At 41.6% G+C, this 20,464-nt stretch overlaps 1 protein-coding gene across 4 annotated transcripts in view; it reads right to left on the bottom strand.

The window, feature by feature from the left end:
* LOC140187362 (protein phosphatase EYA1-like) overlaps window positions 1-20,464 on the bottom strand; it is a 282,288-nt gene that overhangs the window by 6,232 nt on the left and 255,592 nt on the right. For all 4 annotated transcript variants that reach the window (XM_072242619.1, XM_072242648.1, XM_072242639.1 and 1 more), the window contains exons 12-16: window positions 9,612-9,670; window positions 9,335-9,495; window positions 7,593-7,707; window positions 3,920-4,041; window positions 1,451-1,551 (exon numbers count right to left, since the gene is read on the bottom strand). In XM_072242619.1, the coding sequence (XP_072098720.1) occupies window positions 1,451-1,551; window positions 3,920-4,041; window positions 7,593-7,707; window positions 9,335-9,495; window positions 9,612-9,670 (558 nt within the window). The remainder of the gene's footprint in view (window positions 1-1,450; window positions 1,552-3,919; window positions 4,042-7,592; window positions 7,708-9,334; window positions 9,496-9,611; window positions 9,671-20,464) is intronic.

Below are 20,464 nucleotides of genomic sequence, written 5' to 3'. Positions count from 1 at the left end.
GTGCACAAAAATTAGATTCAAGTCTGGCGCTGTATAATAAGTTTGCAAAACCAATACAACAATACCACAAGAACGTGTACAATACTATTTTGAATGTAGTATACATGTTATACAATGAGGCTGCATGTCCATCCTACAACAATAGAGTTCATGAAAATAATAGAAATAGCATTAAGATTTTTGGATGCCATGAGCCTGAAGGAGTGTAAACATTTCATTTTATCTTTTTGGGAAACCAAATCTCCGAGCCCAGAACAATGCCAAGTCTGCTGAAAAGATATATGGGGGCCATCAGCAAGGATCAGTGAGCTGACCTGAAGCTTGAAGAAAGGCCAGTGATGGAAGCATGACAGGTACTAGATGAGTACTGTAATGCAACCCTAAAATGGGTTCAGTGCCAGCAGTGTGTCTATAAAAGCCTCTGATTGGTCTCGACTTCAAGGCTCAGAGTATGTGTCAGGATCAGAGATCATTTGCGGGGTGTTTAGTGGCTGGTAGACAAGACAAGTCTGGATGCTTGAAAGTCTTGAGAAGAGGAGCAGACAGGTTCCCATAATCCTGTATTTTCATGGTGGGCCTTGGGAGGCCCATTTATTAATCAGTAATTCCCATATCCAATACTTTCTACCGCTGGTATCTTATGTGACCTGTTTATTTTTGCACCTGCTGCTGGAGTCCTACAATAGTGATAGAATTTAATCAACATTCCTGTCATTTGTGGAAGAAATTGTCAAACACCAAATTAAATAGCTGTCTGAAAATGTAATTGAACAGGAAGGAAGGGGCTAAAGTTATCTTGCATTTAATTCTCCAGAAGCCTGTAAATAATAATCTTCCCCAAAGCAGAACTGAAACCACCAGGATTGGATTGATTATTTCCCAGTTTAGGGTGAGTAGGTGTTCGATAGAAAATGCATAGAGACCATTAGGAATATGGGGAACTGCATTTCTGCAAGAAGCTGCAGAGTTTTATAGACTCAGCCAGCCACTCTCCATCATCGAGGACATCTTCAAGAAGCAATAAGTTTGCATCCATCAGTAAGGACTCTCATCATCTGAGTCATGCCCTCTTCTCATTACTACCATTGGGGAGTAGGTACAGGAGCCTGAAGACACACACTCAGTGATTCAGAAACAGCTCCTTCCCCTCTGACATCAGATTTCTGAATGGGCCATCAATCCATGAACACTACCTCACTATTCCTCTTTATTCCACTATTTGTTTAACTTAGTAATTTATAATAATTTTATGTTTTTGCACCTTACTACTGCCACAAAAAATCATGTAATCAAAGTGTGATAATAAATCTGATTCTAATTATGAATGCACTCTCAAATCCTTGAGGTAATAATTAATAACTGATAACTAACAGATTTATTCTAATTAATAATTGATCACTAATAATTTATTCTATTTAGAAAGTGATACGGTTCAACATTACAGACGTACCTTTTTTGCTGCTTGTTCTTCTTCAACACCATCCCCCACCACAATGTAGACTGCCTTCCTTCCAAATCTTTGAACTATTCTTTCAAAACAGCTTTCCTTCCCTAAAAACAAACAACATTATAGACACAAGAGATTCTGCAGATGCCGGGAATCCTGAGCAACACATTCAGAATGCTGAATGAACTCAGTTCAGGCTGCACTTATGGAGGGGAATAAACAGCCAAAGTTTTACTCCCCCCTGTCTTCCATCCCACACCCCGTCACCCTACTCCTTCTCTCTTTTTCCACTCCCCGTTTTGGTTATCCTCCTACCCCTTACGTAGAACATAGAACATTACAGCACAGTAAAAGGCAATTTGGCCCACAGTGTTGTGCCGACCTTTATACCTATCCTGATATCAATCTAACCCTTTCCTCATACATAGTCCTCCATTTTTCTATTATCCATGTTCCTATCTAAGAGTTTTGTAAATATCCTTAATGTATCTAGTGTTCTGTAGGGTTGGTGTTGGGACTGCTTCTTTTCACGTTATATGTATGTCGATGATTTAGATGATGGAATCGATGGCTTTGTGGCCAAGTTTAAGGACAATACGAAGATAGGTGGAAGAGCAGGTAGCGTTGAGAAAGTAGGGAGTCTGCAGAAAGACTCAGACAGATTAGGAGAGAGTGCAAAGAAGTGGCCGATGAAATGTAATGTTGGTAAGTGTATGATCATGTATTTTGGTAGAAGGAATAAATGTGTAGATTATTTGCAAAACAGGGAGAAAATTCAGAAAAAGGAGTTGCAAATAGACTTGGGAGTCCTTGAGCAGGATTTCCTAAGTTGCAAGTTGATTGGGTGGCAAGTGCAATGTTCGCATTCATGTTGACAGCACAAGAATATAACAGCAAGGACATAATGCTAAGGCTTTATAATGCACTGGTAGACTATACTTGGAGCACTGTGAGCAGCTTTGGGCCCCTTGTCTAAGAAAAGATATGCTGGCATTGGAGAGGGTCCAGAGAAGGTTCACGAACATGACTATGGAAATGAAAGGGCTAACACAGGAAGAGTGTTTGTTGACTCTGGGCCTGTACTCGCAGGAGTATAGAAGAACGAAGTGGGGTGGAGGGAGGGAGGCAATCTCATTAAAACCTATCGAATACCGAAATACCTAGATACAGTGGATCTGGAAAGAATGTTTCCTATGGTGGGGGAGTCTAGGACAAGAGGGCACAGCCGCAGAATAAAAGGATGTCCATTTATAACAGAGTTGAGGAAGAATTTCTTCAGTCAGAGGTAGTGAATCTCTTGAATTCATTGCCACTGATAGCTGTGGAGGCGAAGTCACTGGGTATATTTACAGTAGACATTGGTAGCTTCTTGATTTGTAAGGACATCAAAGTTTATGGGAAGAAGTCAGGAAAATGGGTTGAGAGGGATAATAAATCAGCCATGATGGAATGGTGGAGTAGACTCAATGGGCCGAATAGCATAATTCTGCTCTTATGTCTTATAGCATTACCTGCTTCTACCATTACCCCTGGCAGCATGTTCCATGCACCCATCACTCTATGTATAAAACACTACTTTTGACATCCCCCCATACTTTACTTCAATAACCTTTAAAAAGATGCCCGCTTGTATTAGCTATTTTTCCCCTGGAAAAAAGTCTCTGGATATCTACTCAATCTATGCCTGTTATCATCTTGTACACCTCTAAATTTGTACCTTCTCTTCTCCTCCCCACCCTCATGACCTCTACCCATCACTTCCCTCTGGTTCTCCACCTCTTTCCCTATATTCCATGGTCCACTGTTCTCTCCCATTAAATTCCTTCCTCTTCAGCCCTTTACCTCTTCCACCCATCCCCTCCTAGCTTCTAACTTCCCCCTCCCCCTCTCCACCCACTCACCTTCCCCCTCATCTGGTCTCACCTATCACCAGCCAGCTTATTCTCCTTCCCCTCCCCTGCTTATTTTGGCTACCGTCTCCTTCCTTTCCAATCCTGATGAAGAGTCTCAGTCCAAAATGTTGACTGTTTGGTCCCTTCCCTAAATGCTGACTGATCTGTCGAGACCCTCCAGCATTCTGTGTGCATTAGACAACCACAGTGATGTTCCTCCGAACTGAGTGAAGATGTTTTTTCATGTTCTTTCCACAGCTAAGGTGAGAATTTTCACAATGGCATTAGGCTTTATCACAGAGCAACCAAGCTGCACTGACACTTTCTTGTTCTTGGGCCAAATACGTTGGCTAATCATCTACATTCAATTCAAAGTAGCTTGCCTTAATTGTTTGCATTTCGTCTACTTATCTATTAGTGTCATTCACAGGGATTCTAAAGTCAACAATGAGCAAATTTAGTGTTTGCTGAATTCAGGCTCTGCCTTTGTCTGGGCATTATTTTCACACAAGCCAATTATTACGTATAATTTAGAATAAAAATAGGTTTTTAAGAGTCGTTAACATTCCAATGTGCTTACCTGTTTTGGTAGCGCTGTAGATATTTTCTATAGGGAAGACCGTACCCAGTCCGTACAATAATACCTTTGAAAGGGCAGGTATCAGTTGTGTTGTTGTAACTAGAATATTCACACAATTTGATCTGCAAAATAAATCAATTGACTCAAAATATTTTTAGAGCAGAGCTACACAATGCCTCAGGGTTTCATTAAGTAACACTTTATCATACCAAAACAATTCGCCTATCATCTTGAAAGCAAATAATTTTTATAACTATTCTCTGAGAAAACAAGAGATCTGGTCTCTCTTGAGCATTGTTCAAATTGCCAGTTGTGCTACATTCTCATTCTTTTATTCCTGCAAATGCCTGCAAAAAATGAATCTCAAGAGAGTCGACCATAAGACAGAGAAGCAGAATTATGCCAGTTGGCCTTTTGAGTCTGCGCCATCATTCCATCATGACTGACTTATTCTCCCTCTCAACTTGATTCTCTTGTCTTCTACCCATAACCTTTGACACCTTACTAATTAAGAACCTTTCAACCTTCGCTTTTAATATACCCAATGACTTGGCCTCCACAGCTGTCAGTGGCAACGAATTCCACAGATTCACCACCCACAGGCTGAAGAAATTCCTCCTCACTTCTGTTCTAAAGGGACATCCTTCTATTCTGAAGCTGTGCCCTCTGGTCCTAGACCTCCCCATCACAGGTGACATCCTCTACATGTCCACTGTATCTCTGTCTTTCAATATTCGATAGGTAACATACATGTGCTGTATTTTGATAATAAATTTATTTTGAACTTGAACTTTGATTCTTTACAGAGAATTCTGGCAGGCCATTTTACTGTAGGAGCGACCACAGTCATAGAGAAATACAGCACAGAAATGGGTCCTTCAGTCCACGTGGTCCATGCCACCCAAGATTCCCACTTAAGCTACACCCATTTGGCCCATATCTCTCTAAACCTTTCCTATCCATATACTTTAGAACATAGAATGACACGGCACCAGACAGGCCATTCATCCCACAATGTTGTGCTGATCTTGATGCTGATTGACAGTAAATGTTCTCCCTGTTTATCATCCATATCCCTCCATTTCCTTCTATCTAAAAGCCTCTTAATCTCTTCCAAACTGCCTGATTCCCCCACTATTCCTGGTAACACATTCCAGGCACCTATCACACTCTGCATAAAAAAAGTTGCCCCTCACATCACCTTTAAACACCCCCCCACCCCAATATTGAAAGCATGTGCTCTGATGTTCGACATTTCTACCATGGGAAACAGGCTTCGACTATCTACCCTATCTATGCCTCTCATAATTTAAACAAAAACCCTCAGTCAGCTCTCCCCTCAGCCTCCATTGTTCTGAGAGCAACCCAAGTTTATTCAACCTGTTCTTTACCCTCTAATCCAGGCAGCTTTCTGGTAAATTTCTTCTACATCTTTTCAGCACACCCTTCCTAAAATGGGGTGAAGGGAATTGCACACAATACTTCGTGTGGTCTGATTAAAGTTTTATCACAAACGAGAAAATCTGTAGATGTTGGAAATCCAGGCAACACACACAAAATGCTGGAGGAACTCAGCAGGCCAAGCAGCATCTATGGAAAAGAGTACAGAAGACATTTCGGGCCGAGACCCTTCATCAAGAGACGCTTTGTCAGTCTTGATGAAGGGTCTTGGCCCGAAATGTCGACTGTACTCTTTTCCATAGATGCTGCCTGGCCCGCTGAGTTCCTCCAGTATTTTGTGTATGTTGCTCAACTAAAGTTTTATACAGCTGCAGTATGACTCAACACCCGTACCAATGATGGAAGGAGTCCAAAATGCCTACTTTACCACCTTATCTACCGATGTAGCCACATTCAGTGAACTATGAATCTAGCCCCAAAGATCCCTTTTTACCTCAGTGGTACTAGGGGGCCCCTATTAACTGTATAATTCCTCCTTTCATTTGACCTCCTAAAGTGCATCCCAGTTGCCCATACTAAACTCTATCTACCACTTCTCTGCCCATATCCATAACCAATCTTTATCCCTCTGTTTTCTTCGACAGTCCTTTACACTGTTCACAGTTCTACGTTAGTTGGTGTCATCTGCAGGCTTGCTAATCCATCCATCCATCATTGATATATATCCCAAACAACAGAGTTCCCAGCATTGATTCTTGTGAAACAACACTGGTCCCGACCACCAGCCAGCATAATGGCTTTTTACCCTTTCCCTCTGTCTTCTATTGTCAGGCCAGTTCCAATTCCAGAGAAGCAATTCACCTTGGATCCCATGCATCCTTACCTTCTTAGTAAAATAACACTGAGGGACCTCGTCAAATGCCTTGCACATAGGTAACATCCATGGTCTTATCCTCATCAAGCAATTTTGCCTCCTCCTCAAAAAACTCCATCAAGTTTGTAAGACATAATCAATCCTGTATAAAACTATGCTGGCTGCCCTTAAGCAGGCCATGCCTTTCCAAATGTGCATAAATCCTATGCCTCAGTATCCTCTCCAGTAGAATCCCTACCACCAACAACAGCCTCACTGGCCCATAATTACCTGGATTAATTCTAATTCCCTTATTGAATAATAGCACAACATTTGCTACTTTCTGGTCCACTGAGACTCGTCTGTTGCCAGTGAGAATACAAATCCTTCTGAAAATCCTAGGAATCTCCTCACCTGAATGTTTTAAATGTTTTTAAAGTATCTGTTCAGCCATTTCTTCTGGCATTTCATTCCACAGCATCATCATCATTCTGTGCTGTCTCGTATGATGTGCGCAATCATGGTCTATCAGTGACCATGATTGTTCTTGGCAAATTTTCCTACAGAAGTGGTTTGCCATTGCCTTCTTCTGGGCAGTGTTTTTGCACGATGGGTGACCCCAGCTATTTTCAATACTCTCTAGAGAATGCCTGGCATCAGTGGTTGCATAACCTGGACTTGTGATATGCACCAGCTGCTCATACAACCATTCACCACCTGGTCCCATGGCTTCAGATGACCCTGATCGACGGGGTTAAGCAGGTGCTGCACCTTACCCAAGGCTGACCTGCAGGCTAGTGGAGGGAAGGAATGCCTTACACCTCCTTTGGTGGAGACATATCTCTACTCTGCCACCCATTCATTCCAGATACTGTGTGAAAATGTCTCTCCAGTTCCTGTTCAATTTTTCCCTTCTCACTTTACAGCCATGCCCTCTAGCTCTTCTACCCTGGAAAAAAAGATTGTCCATTAACCTTATCTATGCCCCTCATGATCTTATGAGCCTTTATAAAATCACCACTCATTTTCCCATGCTGTAATAAAAAAGTCCCATCCTCTATCCATAACTCAGTCACTCAGTAACATCCTCTGCACTCTCTACAGCTTTATAGCATTTTTCCTGGAGCAAGGTGACCAAAACCGAATGTGACGTTCCAATTGTAGTCTCATTAATGGCTTTTACAGCCGAAACATAACATCTCATTGATACACTTTTACATGCTATTGACAAACAATACTGTTTATGGACATTAGCATCCTCTTCTGAGTCAGTCCCATCATGATGAAAGCTTTCCAGTCCAGGCAATATCCTGGTGAATCTCCTCTGCACCCTCTCCAGTATGTCTTTCACCCATTCCCCTTCCCAAACTTGTCAACACAGCTGGATGAGAAAGGGCCAGAAAACCACATGTGGCTTACCTAGAGTTAATTAGACTGAGTGCTTTCAGTGCGTGTGTCAGCCACAGGTCAGTCAGAGCCTCCATGTCTGCCCTCAGCTGCAGCCACCCTTCTCTCTTGGGCGTCCCGATTAAACCTGTGCAGTGACGCAGAACCAAGTCTTAATGCACATTGCTGCTGCATAGTTCTGTAGCCAAGATTAGCCAGGAAAACAATATGCAAAGTATAACTGTCAAGTATTTGGCCATCCTTCATGTGAGGCCAGATACAAATTCACCAGTAAAAATAATGCAGGATATTTCCATGGTGCCGAGTTACTGTATTTACTAAACTCCTCCAATATAATGGATGATTTATTGACTTAATTAACCATGATCTGGTCCTCTATCATATCCTGTGGAGTTTGCTTTTTTCTGTATTCTGCTCTTTGCTTTTGAGAGCAATTTCTTCATTGAGGCTGACAAAGGTAGGATGTTCAGGAGCCTGAAGACTTTGTCTGTGTCCACACTAGACCGGATAAATCCATAACTGAAGCTTTTTCTCTTCGTTTTAACCCTCCGTCCACATTATAATGGCGTTTTCATCCCCCGAAAACAGAGATTTTCAGAAACGGTCTCCAGAGTGAATAAATCTGAAAACACCTAATATCCATTGCAGTGTGGATGGTGTAAACAGAGCTTTTTAAAACCACCGTCATGACGTGCCGGAACAGATGGCGGCAGCGCGGCATTTCACTGTTTCCTTGAACGCACTACCTAACAATTTCAGAACAGACGGCAACGAGCCTGAAGCCAGAAGAGTTAGAAATGTTCTCACCAAATACTTTGACCCATAGTGTACTGAATAAATAAATATACTCACTTTGTTGCCCTGTTCTCTGTCCTTGCCTGTATGAAGGTGGTTTACCTATTTATGCAAGAACTTCTCTGATAATAGATGTGTAACACCTTAATGTAACATGGTATGGAAATACAAGATAACACTGACGCAGACATGTTTTATACATTTAACAAGGTGCTTTATTAATGCAACAGAGATAGTCAGTTTTTCAATGTTCGTCACCAGCCGGGTCATACTGTCCATGAGCTCCCTGTCGGTTGCCTCCATACGCTCCAGTATTTGTATTTTTTTTAGTTTTAAGCCCTCCTGCGCGAGAGCCAAGAGCAATTCCTTTTAAGCTTTTCTACTCTGTAACTGGACAAACGTGCACCAAGTATACCGTTTCTTCTTTGCTTGTTTTCTGTGTGTCCTGCGCATGCCCAGTGGGAGGAGATTTGCCCAAATATCCATTCTAATGTGGACGGAGATATTTTGAAAAACGCCTGGTGTGGACTCCTATCGTTTTTACGTGAAACCGGCTTTTTCAAAATTATCTGGTCTAGTGTGGAGGTAGCCTTGGACTCAATGTTTTAAGAACAGCTTCTTCCCCCTGCCATCAGATCTGTCAATGGTCTATGAAAACTACCTCATTATCTGTCTTTTGCACTATCTACTTTTTTTAACCTATAGCAATTTTTATATCTTGCGCCGTACTGCTGTCACAGAACAAGAAATTTCACAACATATGTCAGTGAAAGTAAACCGGATTGCTTCTGATTCTGACAAGAAGCATTTTGTATCTTGGATATTAGATTTGTCAGACAAAGAGATTTTATCTGAAACTTTTACAGTGGAGTTGTCATTCTGTGACACATCATGGCCTGGGCATGGCATGATCTATTGACAGGAAAGTTTTCCTTCAGCATCAAATTGTAGATACTTGCCCCCAACATTGTTCTTGTAAGTGTTGTACATTTCTTTTACTCGACGGTAGCGGAATGCCAATTTCCTCATCCAGTCTACACCCCCGTGCACTCCAGAGCCTATGCAAAGGCTTCCACCAACTGCGGCTGTTTGGAAACCATCTGTTGCAAAGTTATATGTGCTGTGTGGGAGGAGAGAGGAAGGCTGTTAGTGGCATTAGTTCCATTAATTAATGCACAGCTGAAACACTGGAGAATTATGCAGCTCGTGTGGGATTTACTTTCTGTGCAAGCTCACCTCAGATCCTGCCCATTGTCATCTGAAGACACATCATCAATGTGGACCTGGTCACACTCCTGCAGAAATATAATCAAAACAAAAACTCCAGAGTTTAAATAAACTGCAGCACACTGAGTATTCTTGTCACCGAGTTGTCTGCAGTGAGGCACTTTCCCATGAAAAAGATCGTTTCCTGAAACAATTGAGGGATAAGAAAATGGAATTGGAAGATTGTATCGAACTCCAGAAAAATGATTTCAACCTTCAGCCTCTGATCAATATCTACGTTCTGTCTTACTTAACAGTGTTCTCTCAAGGCACTAAGGTCAAAGTTGAAACCCATGTTGGCTTTTAATATTCTACGAGCAAGATCATAGTCTGAACAAAAGAATGTTGTTGGAAAATACAGCTAATGAGGAAATGTTTAGTGGTTCTGTCAGGCTCTGTATTTCTACTTTATCGGAAGAAGTTACAGTAAATTCCTTTTGCAGATGTTCATTTGGTGGTAAATGTGCAGAGGTTTTGAAAGCTGAAACATCCATTCCAGTTCAGTAGCTTGGAGGCAGTCTGCCCCAGCTTTGCAAGTGTGTTATAGTTAGAAGCATAGCCAGTCGATTGTCAATCTCAAATGAGCTTCATTCAGCAGCAAGGGGGTTAAGCCACTGGCTTGACTTTCATCCTGAAAAGTTAGAAAATGTAGAATGGTTTTGACAGGAGCGCTTTCTATAAAATAAATATGTGGGCGGTGGTGGATTTGCTAATTTGAGCAGTTTTTAGCAGGTGAACCAATGTGAGCAGCAAGGAAGAAGATTGAAAGGAATGTTCCTGTTCTGTCTCAATGCATTGCTTAAACTGGATACTTGTCCTATTTTGGGAGATAAATAGTGGAGAAAGGAAACAATAGAACAATGATAACTTTCCAGTTATTCTTTTCCCTCTCTGCACCTTGTGGTGCATCGGGCGGCAATCTTGTCATTTCTTTAGAGTTTGTCTGATTTTAACGAGGCCAAATTGCTAGCTCGATGCTCAACCTAGCACGGACGGAATGTGTGCAAGGAGCTGGCCCAATTCAAACCCAGGACCACTCACCTGGAAGTCTGGTGTGGATGCCATGACACCACCGGCCACCCAATAACTTCCAGTTATGGAGCATCTTTAATATAACAAGAACGTAAGCAACCAAAAAGAAAGTTCAAAGTAAATTTATTATCAAAATACATATATGTCACCATATACTACCCTGAGATTCATTTTCTTGCGGGCATTCACAATAGAATAAAGAAATACAATAGAATCAATGAAAAAACAGGCACAAAGACTGACAAACAACCAATGTACAAAAGAAGACAAACTGTGCAAATACAAAAATAAATAAATGTATAAATAATTGTGAGCTGTAGAGTCCTTGAAAGTGAGACTGTGCCTTTAAAAGGACATAGTGTCACAAGAGTGACCAGAACAAAATCATAAACACAGTCTTCTAAGGAGAAGAGAAGTCTTGAGAGGTGGCAATATTTAATGATATAATTCAAAACTTTTAGGGCTTTGACAGCTGAAGGTCAAGATGGTGGGGGGGGGGGGGGGGTGGTGATTAAAATCAGGGATAAGTGAGAAGCCAGAATTCGAGGAACCCAGTTTATAGAGACTGCATGAGGGAGGCCAGGCGAGAGAGATGTGGAATTATAACACAAATAAATAATGGAATGGAATGTGTGCCTGTGAGTGCCAGCTTGTTTTCTTAATTCAGAAATAGTAAATTATTTCCAAACATAATATTACAAAGTTAAACGTGCTCAATATTCTCTTCCAGAACCGACCACCTTGACAACCTTTTTTATTTGTTAGATCTTGTCTTAATAGCATGCCAGTGCTCAGGAAAGACAAGTATTTACACAGAGAGTCTGCATCAACCACTCCCTGATCACGTACTCTGTTACTGATACGTACAGTAAAGCTTCTGTTCTGCTTTTGTCTTGATTCCAACTTTGGAGATTTGCTTCTCAAACCTCTTCCCTGTTTCAGGCTTCCACTTTAGTGGCAGGTAGGGATAAGTCTGTGCTGTACTAGAACCTCTTTGACAGGCTGGAACTCATTTTCTGTGAGATCTTTACAGAGGGCAGAGAGGAAACTTTAATCCTTTCAGTCTGGGTTGCAATCAAACACAGGTCCCAAAGGTGAAAGAGAGTCCTCTAACACACTGAGCCACCATGTCCCATAAACACTCAGCATTTTTTTAAATAACTCTGTAGCTTACCCTAAACCTGATACCTTCAGAAGCAAGGATGTGACCTTTTGCACATGCCTGTAAAATAACTGCAGCCATCTTTATTGTAAATCAAATTATGACAAGAGTTCACATCAGTTAATAGTGTTAGTGAAAACTCAGTGAAATTGAAACTTATACATTAATGGCTACCTTAAAGCTTGCTAGATTTCTGAACACCGGGATTGTGAAATTCAAATAGTACGGAACCTGCCCAACGATAACACTTGGGTTATGTTGCAAGACACTTCAATGGATCCTAATTCAAAACTGAAAATTCAAGATTCAATATAGTTTATTTTCATTCTTTAGTACACACAATAAGTGCAAGGAATGCAATTATAAAACACAAAATAAATATAAATATGAAAGCAGTCCTATAAAACATAATGTACAAGTATGGTAAGTATATACATAGACTGATTGTATGTCCACAAGATAATGTCAGGTAATGTGTATGTAGTGATGGTAGGGGTGTTGGGTTAATGGGTGGAGGTGTTGATAAACTTGTCAGGTTGGGTGAGGAGACTGTTTTTGTGTCTGGTCGTCCTGCTGTGGATGCAATGTAGCCTCTTCCCTGATGTGAGTGGGATAAACGGTCCATAAGCTGGGTGGGTGGGAGCCTTCACAATATTGACGGCCTTTTCCCATCACATTTCTACATACATAACCAGGTGCCACTTTATTGGGTACTGGAGGGGAATCCAGTGTGAACTTCTGCTGCTGTGGCCCATCCATATGTTCGACATGTTGTGCATTCAGAGGTGCTCTTCTCCACACCACTGTTGTTAGCATGTGGTTATTCGCCTTTCTGTTAGCTTGAACCGGCCTGGCCATTCTCCCCTGAGCACCATCATTATCAAGGCCCACAGAACTGGCTCTTTTTTTCTGTTTTTGTACCATTCTCTGTAAACTCTAGAGATTGTTGTATATGAAAATCCCAGGAAGTTAGCAGTTTCTGACGTCCTCAAGTCAGCCCATCTGGCACCAACAATCATTCCACAGTCAAAGTCACTTAGATCACTTTTCTTCCCATCCTGATGTTTGGTCTGAATAACAACTGAGCCTCCTGACCATCTCTGCATGCTTTTATGCATTGAGTTGCTGCCACATGATTGGCTGATTAGATATTTGCATTAATGAGCAGGTGTACAGGAGTACTTAATAAAGTGGACATTGAGTGTATGTCCTTGATGGTGTCAGTCAACATCAACTCACCACAGCAGTGTTGAGATCAAGCACTCGGAGTGGAGCCTTTAAATAAAGCCACAAGACTAGATGCATATTAAGGACCTGAAACAAAGAATTCCTGTTGCGTGCCCAACCATTTTCAATGTCCTTTCAGGTAACCTGTCCTCTCGATCATTGGCAATCAATTGAATGTAGTTTAACCAGCAGTTTCAAGTTCCTGGGGTGTCAACACCTTTGAAGTTCTATCTTGGGCCCAGCATAACCAATGCAATTACAAAGAATGTATGATGGTGGCTATATTTCATCAGGAGTTCGAGGAGACTTGGTATGTAACCAAGGACTCTCATACATTTCTACAGATGTACAGTGGAGAGCATTCTAACTGGTTGCATCACCATCTGGTATGGATGAGCCACAGCACAGGATCGGAAAAAGCTGCAGAAAATTGCAAACTCAGTCAGCTCCATTGTGGTCACTAGCCTCCCCAGCACTGAGGACATCTTCAAAAGGCAATGCCTCAAAAAGCTGACATCCGTCATTAAGAACTCTGATCACACAGGACAGGCCCTCTTCTCATTGCTATCATCAAGGATGAGGTACAGGATCCTCAAGACACATACTCATTTTAGGAACAGCTTCTTCCACTCTATCATCAGATTTCTGAATGGACAATAAACCCACGTACTTTACCTCACTTTTTTTCGTTCCATTTTGCACTACTTATTTAATTCTTTTGTGTATATATTTCTTATTGTAATTTATAGTTTATTATGTATTGCAATGTACTTCTGTCATAAAATAATATATTTCACAACATATGCCAGGGTTATTCAAGCTGATTCTGATTCTGAGGGGTCTCCATAAACTTTGAATGGTTTTGGCTAGTTGAGAATGTGTGGAAAAAGGCCTCTGCGAGCAGTCCTTATCCATCTTCATTGACATAGTTTTGGACAAAAAACTACTAGCTTTCTTAAGAGAGCAACTAGTTTTCATGTGTGGAATTTTTTTTTTATTTGTTCAATTTGGACCATTTATTGCCCATCTCTAATTATCCCTGGAACTATATGTGAGGCCATTTCAAAATCAATATCATTGCTTGTCTGGGCAATAGTGTCAGTCAGAATGAGGAAGAACAGCTGGTTTCATTCCTTGAAGGGCATTAGCGAACCAGATGTTTCTAAAAATCATAACAGTAGTTTCACAGTTGCCATCACTAGCATTTTATTCCAGGTTTATTTAATTAGCCGGATTTAAATTCCCCAGCAATCATGGTGGGATTTGAACTCCTTCTTCCAAACCAATAGGCAATAATATCAGCCCAGTAAATTAACCATTGTGCTACTGTACCCACACAAGAGCTTCTGTATCACTCTACCTTTTCAGAACACAGAGCAATTTTCACTGCTCCATTCAGTGTGGGTCAATCATTTCATTCCTTATAAAACAAAATCAAACTTCCTCCTGTATTGATTCACTTTTATACACTATTGGTAAACGCTGATGTTTATTATGCATGGCCATTATCTTCCTGTACTGAGACAGTCCCTCAGGATCAAGAACAACTTGCTTCCATTCCAGCTCTGTACGTTCTGAGGAGGCTAATCAGTTCAGTGTGGGATTGGCGAACTTGCCCCTAAATGCTGAGTGGTTTGGGAGATGATGCATGCCTTCCACCATTTGTTTGAGGTTTCTGTCAGTCCCCAGCGCATGGACACAAAGTTCTCAATACCATTCATTTTGAATGTTATAGGCCAGGGATTCCAAGCAGCCTGTGGGGAATAATACTCGTTTTCAAAGAAGCTTTGAGAATATCCTTAAATAATTTGCTTTGTCCTACCGGTGAGCTCTTGCCATGTGAGAGCTCAAAACAAAGAATCTGCTTTGGGAATCTGGTGCCGGGTACATGAATGGTGTGGTCTGTCTATCTGAGCTGACTAAATCTAATTAGGGACACAAGAGATCCTTCAGATGCTGGAAATCAGTAGGAGGAGGCATTGGGAAAAAAGGTTACTTGTATATTTCATAAGGAGTTTGAGAAAATTTGGTATGTCACCAAGAACACTCAAAATTTTCAACCAATGTACAGTGGAGAGCCTTCTAACTGTCTGCGTCACCGTCTGGTATGGGGATGGAGGGACCTACTACAGAGGATCAAAATAAGCTGCAGCGAGTTGTAAACTTAGTCAGCTCCATCATGGGCACTAGCCTCCATAGTTATCCAGGACATCTTCAAGGAGCGATGCCTCAAAAAGGTGGCATCCATCATTAAGGATCCACCCACCGCCCCCCACCCCCCCCCATACCCAAGTCATGACTTGTTCTCATTGCTACCATCCGGCCGGCTGGTGGCGCAGTGAGATCAGCGCCGGACTCCGGAGCGAAGGTTCCCGAGTTCGAGTCCAGGTCGGGCCACCCCCGAGAACGCTTTCCATCAATGCCACGTTGAGTGTTGAGCTAGCCACTTGGCCTCGTAAAAAATACAAGGGTCAAGTCACGAACATTCATAACGTAACCTGGTTAATCCTGACACCATGTGCCAGAATGTCTGGTACGATACACGCTTAAAAAAAATTGCTACCATCAAGAAGGAAGTACAGAAGTGTGAAGGCACGTACTCAATGATTCAGGAAGAGCTTCTTCCCCACTGCCATCCGATTCCTAAATGGACTGTGTGTGTGTGTGTGTGTGTGTGTGTGTGTGCGTGTGTGAGTGTGTGAGAGAGAGAGAGAGAGAGAGAGAGAGAGAGAGAGAGAATGAGTGCATATCTGATGAAAGACTTGTGTCCAAGGGCTAATATCCATCTAGCAGACCCTAGTCGCCAGACATCTTAAACCCCTTCCCACTAGATCAAGACCTTGCACCGTCAAGCATGTATGCTAGCTGGTGTTCATCGACCAAAAAGAAAATCCCATATGCTGCCAAGACCATTAGATGTGCATTGGCTCTGTGGAATAAACATGTTCAAGCCTCGGCCAAATCCGTGAAGGATTGATTGCCTGTCTATGTGTTTCTTCTCACAAAGGTGGACTGATGCTCTGAGAACAAACAACACTTCCAAATCACACTAATCGACATGATGTTAGAATGGTGTGTGGTCTTTGGGCTATGTAATAGGTGGGCCACCTGTGCTCTGTGAATACTTTGGTTTCTCTGCTTTTCATAAATGTTTTTTTTTTAGATTTATAGTTGGGTAAAAATAATGAATCAAGTACCCTACTGTTCTGAAGTTGTTTAGTTTTCAAAGCTTAAGCATTTCTGTATTTGACAGTTTCCACCAGCACCTCCAAAATGAAGGCTCTAGATGTGAAATTACAAAATTTTAATCCTAAATGGCAAGAAGGTAGACTTGCATTTATTTGGCACCTTTCACATCCTTTTAGGATGTCCCAAAGAACTTTTCAACCAGTGAAGTACTTTTATACATAGTATACACACCACAAGTACTTACAATAGCAAGTACACTTTTGGTGTGTAGTTGCTACCGCAATGCAGGAACTTCACCTAAACCATGCGATAATAACCAGATAATTCAAGTTCAAGTTCAAGTTTAATTGTCATTCAACCATACATGGAGATAGCCAAACGAAACAGCGTTACTTGGGGGCCAAGGTTTAAATACAATCCCATCAATCACACCCAGCACAAGGCACATCTCTTCCAATAAACCTGAGTGAGAGCTGAGAGTTAGTCAGAACTGTTCAAAGTAGTGCCAGCTGAGAAAGCAAGCAGGGCCTCAGTCAAGTTTATATCCAAAAGACTACTGCTGCAACAACAATGCAGCATTCCTTCAGTACTGCACTGAGTCTAGGCCTATGTGCTCAGGGATGTGCGGTAGGGTTTGAATCCATGGGCTTCTGACTCAGAGACCATTGCCAACTGATCCATACCTGAAGCACACCAGGTATTTGAGCCTGTGGCACAAAGTTCTAATCCCAGATTTGCTTTTACCACAATGTGCATGCGTCGTAATCTGAGTAAAGTTCCAATCCAAGAACGGATAGAATAATCAGACAATCACCATCCAGTCCTATTAAATAGGCAAACGTTCCCTCTAATTTTTTTTACAGCTGTGAGAACCAAGCATTGCTCTGAGCAGGAGATTTTTACACAGCCTGAAAACTGCGCAGCACTTTAATGAAACATTATATAAAAGAAAAATTCCAGCTGCGTGGCAACAAAAGCTATATACGTGGGAGCATTTCAGTTACTGTGCGGCCACACACCCACACAGCTTAGAGTGCACAGTGTGGGTGTTCATGGACCGTAACAATTCCCCAGTGCGATTTTGGTGTGCACTTCAGACCCATGGTCCTTGGACCATTGAAATGTGAATACAGGAACAGAATTATCTCCTCAACACCTTACATAACCCACAACTTTCCCATATCAATGGCCGAAATTACAATGTAATCCTGACTGGTATATAGATCACTAAACATGGGACAGCTATCAACATATGCACTGTGGAGACTCACTATTGAGAGTCAACTCAAATGGAGAGTTTTGCCAGCATGTCCAAGTACTAATAAACAAGCAGAATAAATATGCTTCATAGTAGCCATTCAGGCTTTCTTTAAGAATGCATTCATTAACATGGCACATCTGTGCGTAGGTCTCATATTTTACCTCTTTCATTAACATATTGAAGAAATTGTGAGTTTGTTATTTTGGCACTCATAGAATCATAGAATTATAGAATCATAGAGTTATTGAGCAGGAAAACAGGGCCTTGGAACCGGTTCATCCATGCCAACCAAGATATCTGTCTGAGCTTGTCTATTTGCCTGTGTTTGTCCAACATCCCTCTCAATCATATCTATCCATGCACCTATTGTGCTCTGCGTTGCTTTGCCAAGCATTGTGGGCATGCAATATAGGCACCGGAATGTGTGGTGACTCTTGCAGGCTGCCCCCAGCACATCCTTAGGTATGTTGGTTGTTAATGCAAACAATGCTTTGAAGTATATGAGAGAAATGAAGAAATCTATATCTGAATTTATCTAAATGTCTTTTAAGTATTATAATTGTACTTGCTTCTACAGCTTTTCCTGTCAGCATGTTCCAATTACATACCATCCTCTGTGTGAAAAAGCTGCCCTTCAAATTGTTTTCTATCATCTCACCTTAAATCTATCTCCTCTAGTTTTAGACTTATTTACTCTAGGAAGAAGACTGAGCACTAGTCCCTGTGGTATACCACTGGTCACAAGCCGCCAGGCCGAATAACTGTCCACTACAACCCTCTCTCTCCTTTCACCAGGCTAACTTTGTATCCGATTTGGTAGCTCACCCTGGCTTTAAGGCAGTCCTCCTTCCATAATAGCCTACTATGCAAGACTTTGTCAAGGTTTATGTAAACAATGTCTTTTTGGACACGTTTTCTTTAAAAAGTTGCCTTTTACGGCACACATTCGCCCATCTCCAGCTAAGTAAATTTTTATAAGCCAAATGAACATCGAAAAGATGGATTACTTACCTCATTCTTCAAATAATGATCTCTAAAAACTCCCACTCCAATTCTTTCCTTTCCATGCTTTTTGTGGGAGGCAGGATTTGGGCTGGACATTTCGCAAAATAGGTCTCCTCCTCTATATCCTGTGTTCTGTGCCCAGGGAATGCACATTCTCCAAAAACAAATGTCAGGAATAGCAACCCACTGTGTTTTTAATTATTGAAGATTATGATAGTGCGTCTGCCCATTTCCTCATCCTCTGAAGAAAGAAAGTTATGGCCAATTCCTTGTTAGACCTTTCCTTCCAGCTCATGTGGTCATGTCCACTGGTTTCATGTTCCATGGGAGGAACAAAATACTCGTTAATTTACACTGGAACGATTCAGCAATTTAAACACTTGCCCTATGTCCCTTCCGATCCCTTAGTCTTGTTTCATTGTTGAAAAAAAAACCTTTCAATCTATGTATTTCTTGGATCAGAGCCCAGAAATCATCCCAGTAGGTATTCATTGCACATTTTCCGGAAGAATTTCCTTGGGGACGCATACACTCCACAGAAATCTTGTATCAGACAGTTATTGAAGTGCATTCCTGAAGTCATGAGTATTTATGGGTTCATGGTTAAAGTACATCTAAAATGGCTACTGAAGTTTGTATTGAGGTTATTTATGTCTATTGGAACCTTAATGAATTTCACACCATTCACAAGGTCATTAGAGCTAATTTGTTCACTTGGAGCAAAGAGCAAGCAAGCAGCAAAGTGATGTGGTGACACAGCTATTAGAGCTGCTGTCTCTTAGGCTACGTCCACACTAGACCGGATAATTTTGAAAACGCTGGTTTCGAGTAAAAACGACAGGCGTCTACACCAGGCGTTTTTCAAAATATCTCTGTCCACATTAAAACGGATACTGTATTTTGCCGAATCTACTGCTACTGGGCATGCACAGACACATCTACAGAAAACAAGCGAAGAGGAAATGGTATAATATTTATGCTTCCACGGCGGGGTTGTGCTATTTCCATTGGTCAAAAACTAGAGTACCAACAACAACAGCGAAAGAAAGTTTTCAACAATGTCTTCAAGGAATACAAAGAAAACTTCTGCTGGAAAAAGCAGACCGGACTTCTTCGTTTAGACAGACAATGAAGTCGAGCTGTTTTTGCGAGTTACAAACGACTACAAAGTCAGCAAAGCAGCGGCGAACGTGGAGATGTTTAATTCCAAACAAGCTATTAACGTAGACAATAAAGTAAACAACACACGCATGAAGCCGTCCCCTACCCAAGATCAACAAGAGAGTGGAATCTTCTGCCACCAGACCTGCGCAGTATTTCTGACATTAATATTTTTAAAGATAGACTCAATCAAATCAATTTAGGGGATCTAGTCAAAAAAGCTCACTTTACAATTTAACTCCCACACCGTTCACACCAACTGCGCGTTATAACAGCCGTCCGGCAGTGCTTGCGCAGATCCAAGCAGAAGCAGAAAAAGCATTGTTGTGGTGTTGTCATGACAGCGTTTTAAAATATCTCCGTTTACCCTTTCCACATTACAACACGCAACAATCATTTTCAAATTTACACACTCTAGAGAGTGTTTTAGAAAAGCTCTGTTTTCAGGGGATGAAAACGCCATTTCAATGTGGACGGAGGGTCAAAACGAAGAGAAAAAGCTTCGTTTTCAAAATTATCCGGCGTAGTGCGGACATAGCCTTAATTTCAGGGATCTGGATTTGATGCTGTCTGCGTGAAGTTTACACCTTTTCTTTGTGATCATGTGGGTTTCCTCCATGTGCCCTCGTGTTCCTCCCACATCCCAAAGACCTATGGGCTGGTAGATTAATTGGCCACTGTAAACAGCTCCTCATGCGTAGGTGGTTGGATCTGGTGGGGAGGGTGTTGGTGTGGGAACTCATTGGGGGTGTGGGGAGAATCAAATGAGATGAGAGGAGAATTAGC

The sequence above is a fragment of the Mobula birostris genome, chromosome 2 (assembly GCF_030028105.1).
Source record: "Mobula birostris isolate sMobBir1 chromosome 2, sMobBir1.hap1, whole genome shotgun sequence".
NCBI classification, from domain to species: domain Eukaryota; kingdom Metazoa; phylum Chordata; class Chondrichthyes; order Myliobatiformes; family Myliobatidae; genus Mobula; species Mobula birostris.
This window is presented reverse-complemented; position numbering and strand designations above follow the sequence as displayed.